This window comes from Salmo salar, chromosome 04 (assembly GCF_965601325.2).
Source record: "Salmo salar chromosome 04, fSalSal1, whole genome shotgun sequence".
In the NCBI taxonomy this organism is placed as follows: domain Eukaryota; kingdom Metazoa; phylum Chordata; class Actinopteri; order Salmoniformes; family Salmonidae; genus Salmo; species Salmo salar.
The window spans coordinates 52,327,613-52,340,140 of NC_138294.1; the positions used below are offsets into that span (position 1 = coordinate 52,327,613).

The window sequence follows — 12,528 nt, forward strand, 5'->3', positions numbered from 1 at the left end:
CTTTTTCTCTTGTATCCTGCCATCCTCTGCACGATAATTCCTTCTATGTCGTATTAATCTCTCTCTCTCACTGGTTGCTACTAGCAGCCTCTTGTTAGAGGATCTATTTTCAGCCAAGGAAAAGTTATTATCATTGTTTGCCTGTGATAGTCTACAAAAAGGAGAACACTGTATTCCATGTACTGTACGGACAATTTTGTCACAGCCATGGGAGAATAGAGGTTTTATTGTAGTACATTTAAAAAGCCATCTTCCAAGAATCCTTCCATTAAAGAATTTCTCATAAAACAGTGTGCAGGTACAACTAAACAGTAGCTTAGTAATGCCTCACCAAAGAAGTGGACCACGAAGCCGTTGCCGTAGCCGTAGATGTTAGTAGCAGGGTCCGACTGGAACTGGATGGTGACATCAGCCATGGAGGTGTAGAGCTTGAAGCGAGACCTGGTGCCACTGTACTGACCCAGGATGTTAGCTGTTAGGTCATCACCGTCGTAGAAGGTCAACAGGTCATTCTTACCCACATTGAGCCTGCAAGGAGAGGGAGAAGCAGCAGTTAGTCAACACATCTGACAAACAGAGAGTATATCTGTATATAAGAACAACAGATTGACAGAGCATGCAGAGCAGAGGAGAGGAATGCTTAATTTCTCCCAAAAAGTGTGGTCTGACATTTTTTGGGGACTGCGGAGGGAGGGTGAGAGATGTCTTGCAGGGAACTGTCAGACCTTTGCAGGAAATCTAAATTATGTTTACGTTGGATGGATCTGATGCGAAATAAACACTAAATAATTCAGCATTAATTTGCCTCTGCTCCCTTTGACTTTCCACAGAGCCTCTCTCTCTCTCTGTCTCTCTGTCTGTCACTCTGTCTCTCTGTCTGTCACTCTGTCTCTCTGTCTGTCTGTCGCTCTGTCTGCTCTCTCTCTATGTACTGGAAGATGTATTTGCTAAAGTGAAAGTATAATGAGATCTCTCAATTCCTCATCGCTATTCACTCCGGGAGATCTAGTTTAGCCTCATGGGTAAATTAGATAACTGAATAATGCCTGCTGGTTAACTGTTGAGTGGTATTGATAGATGGTTGGTAGAGGGAAAGAGCCTCAAACTGGACAGGTCCTAGACAGTAAAAAGGGCCACATGTTCGAGAGAATAAGATAAACAGTTAGACTATTATTCATACTAACAAAAAGAAAACTGCATCATAACAAGAAAATAAATTGAACAATAGAAAAGCAGGCCAGACGCTGAAGGAGGATGGAAGCCAACTAATCAGGTCATTGAATACATAAATACTGTCATTATATCAGTGGCAGGAATCAGCTCTGTTTTCCATGGTCATTGCTGCTATGTATCTACATAATAACACACATAAAGCCAGTAACATCTTGACTTGGGGGCTCAGCTGCCTCTGCCTAACTTCTGAATGCATTAACCTTTCCAAACAGAGAACTTAGACTCATTGCCCTCTCTCTTTCCGGAGCAAGAGCAAAGCCTGACCTTTATTCAAAGAATAAATAATGGAAAAATAAGCAGCGATTAACTCTAGTCCCCCATAGATGATAAGCAGTGAAAAACTCTAGTCCCCCATAGATGATAAGCAGTGAAAAACTCTAGTCCCCCATAGATGATAAGCAGTGAAAAACTCTAGTCCCCCATAGATGATAAGCGTCGAAAAACTCTAGTCCCCCATAGATGATAAGCAGTGAAAAACTCTAGTCCCCCATAGATCATAAGCAGCGAAAAACTCTAGTCCCCCATAGATGATAAGCAGTGAAAAACTCTAGTCCCCCATAGATGATAAGCAGTGAAAAACTCTAGTCCCCCATAGATGATAAGCAGCGAAAAACTCTAGTCCCCCATAGATGATTTCAGCAGAGATAGCTCCTCTGTTCAGTGTGCACCTTGGAGCATGTGTCAGAATAGCTTTGCAGATGTCTGTGCCCACGGATAGGGCATGTTAATATTCACAGCCTGTGTGTAGGAGAGCACTTAAGAACAATAAAGGAGGGGGCCCCGTTCTCCAGACAGCCATGGGTAAGAGCAATCCTCTTGTACCTATCAATCACCTGTCTCCTGAATCCGCTACCATATTTATTCTGCATCCAGATTGCATTTACATGATTGAGTGCACATTACTTTTTTAAGGATGGGCACCCACAGGACTGACTTTTAAATGATCATTAGGACCCCCCCCTCCCTTCACGCAGATTAATCCTGCCTGATTGCTCTGCCTGCAAATACGTCTCTCAGAAGCCATGGGTGGGTATGGCCCGCCCAGCTTGCCTCACTTCTGCTCTGCCCCCCCCCTCTCTTTCTTTCTCTCTGCCGCTGCTATCCTTCATACGTCCTTGAAGGTGAAGACTAGCACTTTACTGTGTGTCTGTGTGTGCGTGTTGATGGATTGTGGCAGACCATTTCAATCCACTGCTTAAACTTAAGCAGCTCTTATTAAACAGGCCCTGATGTTAGTGAGGTGGTAGGCAGACATTAGCAGAAAGGCAGACCAGGCCACCACGTGTCTACCCAATGTGCCTGTGGACAGATTTGGGCTTAACTAACTCGGGGCTACAACTCCAGAATACAAATCAGGGTTGGCAAAGACGGCGATGAGAGCCAAACGAGGTGAAGCCTGACAAATACTCCCTCTAGTCTGCAGGATGGGCAAGAAATCAAATTACACCTCCATTTTCCCACTAAAACCCTGGAGCGAGGCACTCCAACACAAACGCCTGTAGGATGAATAGGAATGACAGGCTGTGCAATAGACAGGTTTGACATGGATCAACTGCCTGATTAAGCCAGTGTTTAAGTCCACTGATTCAAATCCTCATGGGAAACAACATCATGCACCAACCAACATGGAGACAAATACACATGCACCTTGAATGGGGTTGGTCCTGAAGCTGACAGACCCATGTTGCACTGTCAGCTCCACAAGCAGAAGAAGATGCATAAAGATGGACAGCCACAGAGTGATGGGATGTGATGCTATGCTGTCAACAACACATTGCTGAGGTTGCGCCTCGGGCAATTATGGAGTAAGCCTGTGGGCAGCTGTTGCTGCAGCTCCCCGGAAATGTCGGACACTTACAAGCACACACACACACACACACATGCCCCCACACACACACACACACACACACACACACACACACACACACACACACACACACACACACACACACACACACACACACACACACACACACACACACACACACACACACATGTACGCGCACGCACACACGGGAACACACACGCGCACACACACCCACACACACACACCCACACACACACACACACACACACACACACACACACACACACATGTACGCGCACGCACACACGGGAACACACACGCGCACACACACCCACCCACACACGCACACTCACACACACACTTTCGCTAATTTCAAACACGTGTACAGGTAATTGTGATTGCTCTCAGGGATTGAATGCTGGCATGCTACCCAGCCAGCAGCGTCCAGTGAAGAGTGTTGAAATTCTCTCTAGAAGTATCTGTGGATCCATGGAGTAGCTCTCTCAGTGGAAGTGTCTAGTCTTGTGAGACTAAGGAAGGCTGTGTGCTGTGCTGGCCCCGTTGCACGCTGGCGCTAGGGCACTGGGCTGAGAGACTGGGACACTTTCTTAGCAGAGAGCCCGTTCCATTGTTAGTTCCTGTCTCAGACTTAATGGAGAAACCGGTCATGGCTGACAGAGCCTCCTTGGCTGTTCCGGACACGGTGAACACTTCTGAGATGGTAGGTAGACACAGCACAATTCAATCTCTTCGCTCCCACCCCGGCTTTACCAGGACTTTAGTTCTTTCAAAACAATTAAGCTCAATGAGGTTTTCCCGTTTGTTTAGCTTTCTCTTTTTAATTAGAAAGTTAAGTATTTGTTTTTAAAAGGCCAGGACTTTGGCTTGGTGCCCGGGTTAGGGAGCTTTTGAAAAATGTCTTATTAATGACAATCCTGCCAAATCCCTGTGCCCCTGGGGGCATCGCTCACACCACGCTGCCCTGCGCACAGGCACCCTGCCAGCCTGGAGAGGAAGAGGGGAGGGAAGAGGTGAGGGAAGAGGTGAAGAGACATTCTTCCTCTCTTCTTCTTTTTCCCACCATCAGCCTAGATACATCTCTCTAACTTATTGCACTGACAGTTGCAAAACTGATGTATAAGCCAGTTATTGTAGTCAGTATTAAACATGTAATTCCCACCAAGGTGCCCTGAGAGCCAGAGTTCTGCTTCTGTTACTGTTACCAGAGAGAGAGCCACTCTGTGTCTTACAAATTGAAATACTGTTCCTGCATAGCAGAGCCAATACAGAAGATCTAATTGGAAGAGATAAACCAAGTGTTTGTCAGAGTGACATAAGGTAGCGAGCTGCAGTATGGATGGAGGTTGTTACAACACTTCCATCTTCACCTGGCCTCTAACCTAGACATGCCTAGACATGCCATTCTGTACCCGGCAGTGTGAGTCACAGGCGGGTGTGCATGACTGTCACCTGTGCTGCCGCCTGCCCGTGCCCCAAGTGTGCTGTCTTAATGAGAAGTGAGCCAGCCCTCCTAGTTTGGCCTAAATTAATTAATCAGTCCTCATTATGCACACTGTTCCTCAGTAATTGCGAGCACAGGCACAGTGATGAATGATAGTAGAAGAGTGAAAGCATTCTCATTAACGGGGAAAAGTGTTTGACCACCCATATAATGAGGCCTCTCACTTCCTGCTACACACACAGGTGCCCACACTCACTTACACATGCTCTCTCTCTCCTCCTCCTCTCTCCCCACCCCCACTTTCTCTCACTCTCTCTCCTCTTCCTCTCTCCCCACCCCCACTTTCTCTCTCTCTCCTCCTCCTCCTCTCTCTCCACCTTCTCTCTCTCTACCCTCCTCTCTCCCCACCCCCACTTTCTCTCTCTCTCTCTCTCTCTCTCTCTCTCTCTCCTCCTTTCTCACCACCCCCTCTCTATTTCTCTCTCTTCCTCTGAATCTCTAAAACAGTGAGGGCACTGGGACTCCCTGAACGAGACAAGAGCAGCGGACTCATTTCAGATAAATGGCCAACAGCGTGGTGGTGGGGTCTTGCAGGGTCAGGAAAGCAGTGGGTTTTTGCCATGCAGGCTATGCCTGACCAAGTTGGAGCTTAGCTGGAGTTGCGTAGGGCAGGATCAATTTAATGGAAGGTTATGTGGCTAAGAATGATACTGATATTCAAGACCCAGGGAACTTCATCAGTCAGTAAACTCTCTGTAAAGATTCTCACAGCCTTATTCAAAGAAAATAATTTGTGAATTTTTTCAATGCTCTGAAACAGTACCTTAGCCAGATGCCATCAAATCTTTTCAGATGCATCAGTTGCTTTTCTACTGTTTGAGGTGCTCACGAGTAGCATTGACCCCTAACTAAATTATCTGAAATGTGTTTTAAACCCCCAAGCCCCTCAATTAAACCCCTGTGTGTCATTGGCACACCCTGCCGCTATCATACCCCTCCATCTGTGGCTCTCATTTGATGTGCCTCACTGATAATGTTCCATATGCCAGTTGACAAATTGGAGAGTTTGGGTTCTGTGAAGGGCTGTGAGGGGCGTGAGGTTCACTCTGCCCAACAGGGAGGATGCTGGGTAAGACTGATCCTGAGAGGAGGAGGCCACGGTCCTTCCATCTGTTTCACCTCTCTATCAGCTCTCTCTCTGTCTCTCTTTGAGGAAACCTCAGGGACCAGCGTTCTGTCTTTTAACCAGTTTTCAACATCTTTCAATACAATTTTCACTCACTAAATAAGAATATGTAGTTTAATCAAGTTTCAATGTCACATGCACAAGTACAGTGAAATGTCTTTCTTGCAAGCTCTAAACCCAACAATGCAGCAGTCAACATCAATTTGAAAGGTAAAACACAATCAAGCTCACATAACAGGACTAGCGAGTGCTGAAACACATAGAGTGTAAAAAACGTTGGTCCTCGGTTGCAACACTCACTACCGAGTTCCAAACTGCCTCTGGAAGGAACGTCAGCACAAGAACTGTTCATCGGGAGCTTCATGAAATGGATTTCCATTTTGTTTGGGGAAGGCACTTTCCTGTTTCACCATGACAATACCCCCGTCCCCAAAGCGAGATCCATACAGAAATGGCCTTTTGAGATTGGTGTGGAAGAACTTGACTGGCCTGCTGTCATAGGTGTCGTAAGGATTGGACCAAGGCGCAGCGGGTAAAGTGCTCTTCTTAATTTATTTAAAGAAAACGCTTAAACTAAATAAACAAACGACGAAAAACAGTTCCATAAGGCACACAGGCTATACAGAAAATAACCACCCACAAAACACAAGTGAAACAAACCTCAACTAAATATGGCCTCCAATTAGAGGCAACGACAACCAGCTGCCTCTAATTGGAGGTCCTACCAAAAACCCAACATAGAAACAGAAAACTAGATTTAAACATAGAAATAGAAAACATAGAACCTAAACCAAAAACACCGAAACACACAAAACAAACATCCCCTGCCACGCCCTGACCAAACTACAATGACATATAACCCCTTTTACTGGTCAGGACGTGACACCTGCACAGGGCCCTGACCTCAACCCCATCGAACACCTTTGGAATGAATTGGAACGCTGACTGCAAGCCAGCCCTAATCGCCCAACCTCACTAATGCTCTTGCGGCTGAATGTAAGCAAGTCCCTGCAGGAATATTACAACATCTTGTGGAAAGCCTTCCCAGAAGAGTGGAGGATGTTACAGCAGCAAAGGGGGGGACCAACTCCATATTAATGCCCATGATTTTGGAATGAGATGTTCGACGAGCAGGTGTCCACATGCATAGAGTATGTGTAGGAGCCCCGCCGATGTGGATGGGGACGTGCTCGCCCCCCCATTTCCTGTAGTCCACGATCAGCTCCTTGGTCTTACTGACATTGAGGTTAGTGGTTGTTGTCCCAGCACCACACTGCCAGGTCTCTGACCTCCGCCCTGTAGGCTGTCTCATCGTCACCGGTGATCAGGCCTACCACTGTAGTGTCATCAGCAAACTTGATGATGGTGTTGGATTCGTACATGAATATACAGTCTTGGGTGAACAGGAAGTGCAGGGGGGAACAAGCAGCCCCACCATCTGGGGTCAGCCCATCAGGAAGTCCAGGATCCAGTTGCAAAGGGAGGTGTTCAACACCATTGTGTTGAACTGAGCTGTGGTCAATTAACAGCATTCTCATATACATTTACATTACATTTCAGTAATTTAGCAGACGCTCTTATCCAGAGCGACTTACAGTAGTGAATGCATACATTTCATGCATTTATTTGTAATTTTTATTATAAAAAAAAATAAAATTGTACTGGCCCGTGGGAATCGAACCCACAACCCTGGCATTGCACACACCATGCTGGCGTTGCAAACACCATGCTCTACCAACTGACCACAGTATTCCTCTTATCTAGGTGGGTGAGGGCAGTGTGGAGTGCAATTGAGATTGCGTTGTATATGGATCTGTTGGTGTGGTATGTGAATTGGAGTGGGTCTAGGGTGTCTGGGATGATGGAGTTGATGTGAGCCATAACCAGCCTTTCAAAGCACTCCATGGTTACAGAAGTGAGTGCTACAGGGCAGTACTCATTGTGGCATGAAGCCTTAGAGTTCTTAAGAACAGAAATGGTGGTAGTATTGACTGGGACAATGAGAGGTTGAAGATTACCGTGAATTTGCCTGCCTGCTGATCTATGCGTGCTCTGAGAACGTGCCCTGGAATACTGTCCGGCCCCACGACCTTGCAGATGTTGACCTGATTATAGACCTTACTCACGTCGGCCTCGGGGAACAGATCACCCAGTCCTCTGGGTCCGTAGGGGCCCTCACGCACAGCAGGGTGTTGCTATTGTCAAAGTGTGCATAAAATGCATTGAGTTTGTCTGGTAGAGAGGCATCATTGGGAATGTCACAGCTAGATCTGCCTTTGTAATCCATAATGGACTGTAGCCTCTGCCACATGCGGTGGGCATCGGAGTCTGTGTATTATGATTCCACCTTAGTCCTATATTTTCCTTTTGCTCGTTTGTTGACTGTGCGGAGGTCATAGCGGGACGTCTTGTACTTGTTCCAACATTAGGAGTGACATGTCATCTATTACCCTAATGATATAACATAATGATGGAACAATGGATAGGAAGAGGATAACAAACAAGCAGATATCAATCAGGACAGGAAACGACTGTATATCTGCCGGAGTAATCTGCTGACGACAGGCAGGCACTGCAGCAGCCCATTCATGTGTTTGAGTAGGGACTTGACTTCATGTCCTCCGTGTTTGCAGTGATTCAACCCTGTGAAGAACATGAAGTATTCCTTCATGCTTAACGTTAACCTTTCAAAGCTTTTGCCTCTGCTACTGCTTCAGGCAAAAACATGCTTCACATCTGATGAGAAGAAATATGTACAGTATACAATCTCATGGGAGTTAAACTGCTCTATACTCTGTGTACAGCATGCACTGTAAAGAAAACAAAATAAAAAACACAAATCTAGTTGTTTCAACAAATCATTATTAAGTAACTGGTTCCACAGCCTTTTTTGGTTAACTCAAGTTTTCAGTCAGTGTTACCGGTACTTAACATTTTTAGTTGGCCCAAACCTTGCTCCAACATCAGAAAGCGTATGCAAAAATGATGTGTTTTCTCAATTTGTCTCATATGTTAATTAAACTACAAATTATTATTTTGGCATCTTACCTAAAACAAAAGGCTGTGGAACTAGTTACACACACAGTGCTTTGAACATACAATGTTTTCAACTCAAATATTTAACACTCATTGACTGTGCATGTTAATTTATACAGCAGTTATTATTCAACGGGTCTTGACCTGGGATTTGAACTCACAACCTCTTGGTTAATGCCATGCTGATCGTCCTGGTATACCACCATGTAAGTGCCAATTATCAGTCAATCTGACTATTATTTCATAATTGATTTGATTTACTTCAGCAATTTTAGGTTTTTCTGTATAGTTGTCTAATGTTGGTGGGGAATATAACTCTATTTTCATGTTACTCTTTAATCACTATGATAAATAAAATAAATTTCCTTGAGTGTACTTTTAACAGAGCTGAGATTTACTTTGAAGTGCAAAATGTAGCAATACAGGTGAAATCAGTCATTGTCACATCCTGACCAGAATAAGGGGTTATTTGTTATTGTAGTTTGGTCAGGACGTGGCAGGGGTGTGATTGTTTTGTGTTGTCGGGGTTTTTGGATAGTGTTCTATGTTTTGTATTTCTATGTTCTATTTTCTAGTTTTTCTATTTCTATTTCTATGTCTATTTTATTGTTTTGACCTTCAATTGGAGGCAGCTGTTCCTCGTTCTCTCTAATTGAAGGTCCTATTTAGTAGGGGTGTTTTTCTATGGGTTTTGTGGGTAGTTGTTTCTTGTTTAGCTGTGTGCCTGACAAGACTGTTTTCGTCGTTCTTTTTGTTCAGTGTTCATTTTATTTAATAAAGAAGAAAATTAACATTCACATCCCCGCTGCATTTTGGTCCAATCCTTACGACGCCCATGACAGAACTACCCACCAACAACGGACCAAGCAGCGGAGGAAGGAGCAGCACCAGGAGAGGAGCTATCTGGAATCGTGGACATGGGAGGAAATTCTGGACGGGGCTGGACCATGGCACCAGGCTGGGGAATACGTTCGCCCTAAGGAGGAGCTGGAGGCAGCCAAGGCGGAGCGGCGCCGTTATGAGGCCTTATACGCGCCGATTGGACAGTATGAGAGGCAGCCCCCAAACATATATTTTTTTTTGGGGGGGGGCACACGGGGAGTGTGGCAAGGTCAGGCAAGAGCCCTAAGCCAACTCCCCGTGCTTTTTATGGGGAGCAGCGGATCATGAGAGAGCCGGTCTGTGCAGAGGTGAGCACAATCTTGCCCATGCACACGCACAGTCCGGTGCGAGCGATCCCAGCCCCTCGCAAGTGCCGTGCTAGAGTGGGCGTGCAGCCTGGTAGGAGTATGCCTGCGCAACGCATCTGGCCACTGGTGCGTCTCCTGGGCCCAGGCTACCCTGCGCCTGCTCTACGCACGGCAGCCATCAGGCCTCTGCACAGTCCAGTTTGCCCTGTGCCAGCACTTCACCCATGCAGGGCTACTGTGACTACCCAGCCAGGACAGGTGGTGCAGGCTGTGCGCTCCAGACCTCCTGTGCTGGTTCATGGCCCGGTGTATCCAGTTCCTGCTCCGCGTACTAGCCTCAAGGTGCGTGTCCCTAGTCTGGCGTCTCCAAAGCCAGCACCACGCACCAGGCCTCCAGTGCGTCAGCCCAGTCCAGTATGTCCTGTACCCGCTACTCGCACTAGCCTTGGGGTGCGTGTCCCCAGTCTGGTACCTCTAGTACCAGCCTCACGCACCAGGCCTCCAGTGCGTCAGCCCAGTCCAGTTTGTCCTGCTTCTGCTCCTCGCACTAGCCCTGTGGTGCGTGTCCCTAGTCTGGCGCCTCCAAAGACAGCCCCACGCATCAGGCCTTCAGTGCGCAGTCCCCGTCCAGAGCTTCCGACGACAGTTCCCCGTCCAGAGCCTCCGGCGACAGTTTCCCGTTCAGAGCCTCCGGCGACAGTGCCCCATTCAGAGCCTCCGGCGACAGTGCCCCATCCAGAGCTTCCGGCGACAGTGCCCCGTCTAGAGATGTCCCACATTTCGGAGCCTGCAGAGACGGCCCACAGTCCGGAGCCAGCAGAGACGGCCCACAGTCCGGAGCCAGCAGAAACGGCCCACAGTCCGGAGCCAGCAGAGACGGCCCTCCAGTCCGGAGCTCCCAGAGTCGCCCTCCAGTCCGGAGCTAGCTCCCAGAATCGCCCTCCAGTCCGGAGCTCCCAGAGTCGCCCTCCAGTCCGGAGCTCCCATAGTCGCCCTCCAGTCCGGAGCTCCCAGAGTCACCCTCCAGTCCGAGGTCTCCAGCGAGGCGCCTCAGCCCGAGGTCTTCAGCGATGCGCCTTAGTCCAGAGACTTCAGGAGGGGTAAAATATAATAAGCAGTTAGCGGGGGTGGACAGGTTAGGTTGGGGAGTAAGGCTGGAGCCTGAGCCACCTCCGTAGTAGGAGGTTGGGGGGGGGGGGGGGGGTGTAGCACAAGAACCGTCAGTGACGGTGGCCACCCTCCCTTCCCTCCCTTTAGTTTGGGATTATTTTTGTTTTGGGTTTATTTTGGGTTTTTTGTTTAAGGTGCATCCAGGGTCTGCACCTTTGGGGGGGGGGGGGGGGGGGTACTGTCACGTCCTGACCAGTATAAGGGGTTATTTGTTATTGTAGTTTGGTCAGGACGTGGCAGGGGTGTGTTTGTTTTGTGTTGTCAGGGTTTTTGGGTAGTGTTCTATGTTTTGTATTTCTATGTTCTATTTTCTAGTCTATTTTATTGTTTTGACCTTCAATTGGAGGCAGCTGTTCCTCATTGCCTCTAATTGAAGGTCCTATTTAGTAGGGGTGTTTTTCTATGGGTTTTGTGGGTAGTTGTTTCTTGTTTGGCTGTGTGCCTGACAAGACTGTTTTGTCATTCTTTTTGTTCAGTGTTCATTTTATATAATAAAGAAGAAAATGAGCATTCACATCCCCGCTGCATTTTGGTCCAATCCTTACGACGCCGTGACAGTCATTGACCTGGACATGGTGGTGAAGCAGGATGATTGGAATACTGTGAACCATGAGGTTGTGATCCCAGGTGAGGAATGTTGATTAGTAATTACTGTATGAATGAAAATTTACAATGAAATAAATATTTATTTGTCACATGAACCAAATACAACAGTTGTGGACTTTACAGTGAAATGCTTATTTACGAGCCCATTCTCAACAGTCCAGAGTTAAAAAGTAAGACAAATATTTGCTAAAGGAAATAGGAAAACAATAAAAACAATAATGAGGCTATATACAAGGAGTACCAGTACTGAGTCAATGTGCAGGGGTACGAGGTAGTTGAGGTAATTGAGGTTGTCATGCCCTGGCCATAGAGAGGGTTTTGTTCTCTATTTTGGTTAGGCCAGGGTGTGACTATGGTGGGCATTCTATGTTCCGTTTTCTATGTTTTGTGTATTTCTTTGTTTTGGCCGGGTATGGTTCTCAATCAGGGACAGCTGTCTATCATTGTCTCTGATTGGGAGCCATACTTAGGCAGCCTGTTTTCCTTTGGGTTTTGTGGGTGGTTACTTTCTGTTTAGTTCATGTTCCTGACAGAACTGTTTAGCTGTCGTTCGTTTTCTTGTTTTGTTGAAAGTGGTCTATTAAAAGTTAATGATGAGCACTCACCACGCTGCGCCTTGGTCTACTCCTTTCGACGGCCGTTACAGAACCACCCACCAAAAGAAGACCAAGCAGCGTGGATTGGAGCATCGGGGAGAAGAATGGACATGGAAGTCGGAACGTCGATTCTGGGAGGACAAGTTAAGGGAGCTACAGGAGCCTGAGAGGCAGCCCCAAAAACATTTTTTTTGGGGGGGGGGCACACGGGGAGTTGGGGTAAGTTAGGTTGGAGACCTGAG

At 47.0% G+C, this 12,528-nt stretch overlaps 1 protein-coding gene across 5 annotated transcripts in view; it reads right to left on the minus strand.

Annotated features, from left to right (window-relative positions):
• LOC106603277 (seizure protein 6) overlaps positions 1 to 12,528 on the minus strand; it is a 260,472-nt gene that overhangs the window by 10,692 nt on the left and 237,252 nt on the right. For all 5 annotated transcript variants that reach the window (XM_014196718.3, XM_014196715.3, XM_014196719.3 and 2 more), the window contains exon 10: positions 332 to 528. In XM_014196718.3, the coding sequence (XP_014052193.2) occupies positions 332 to 528 (197 nt within the window). The remainder of the gene's footprint in view (positions 1 to 331; positions 529 to 12,528) is intronic.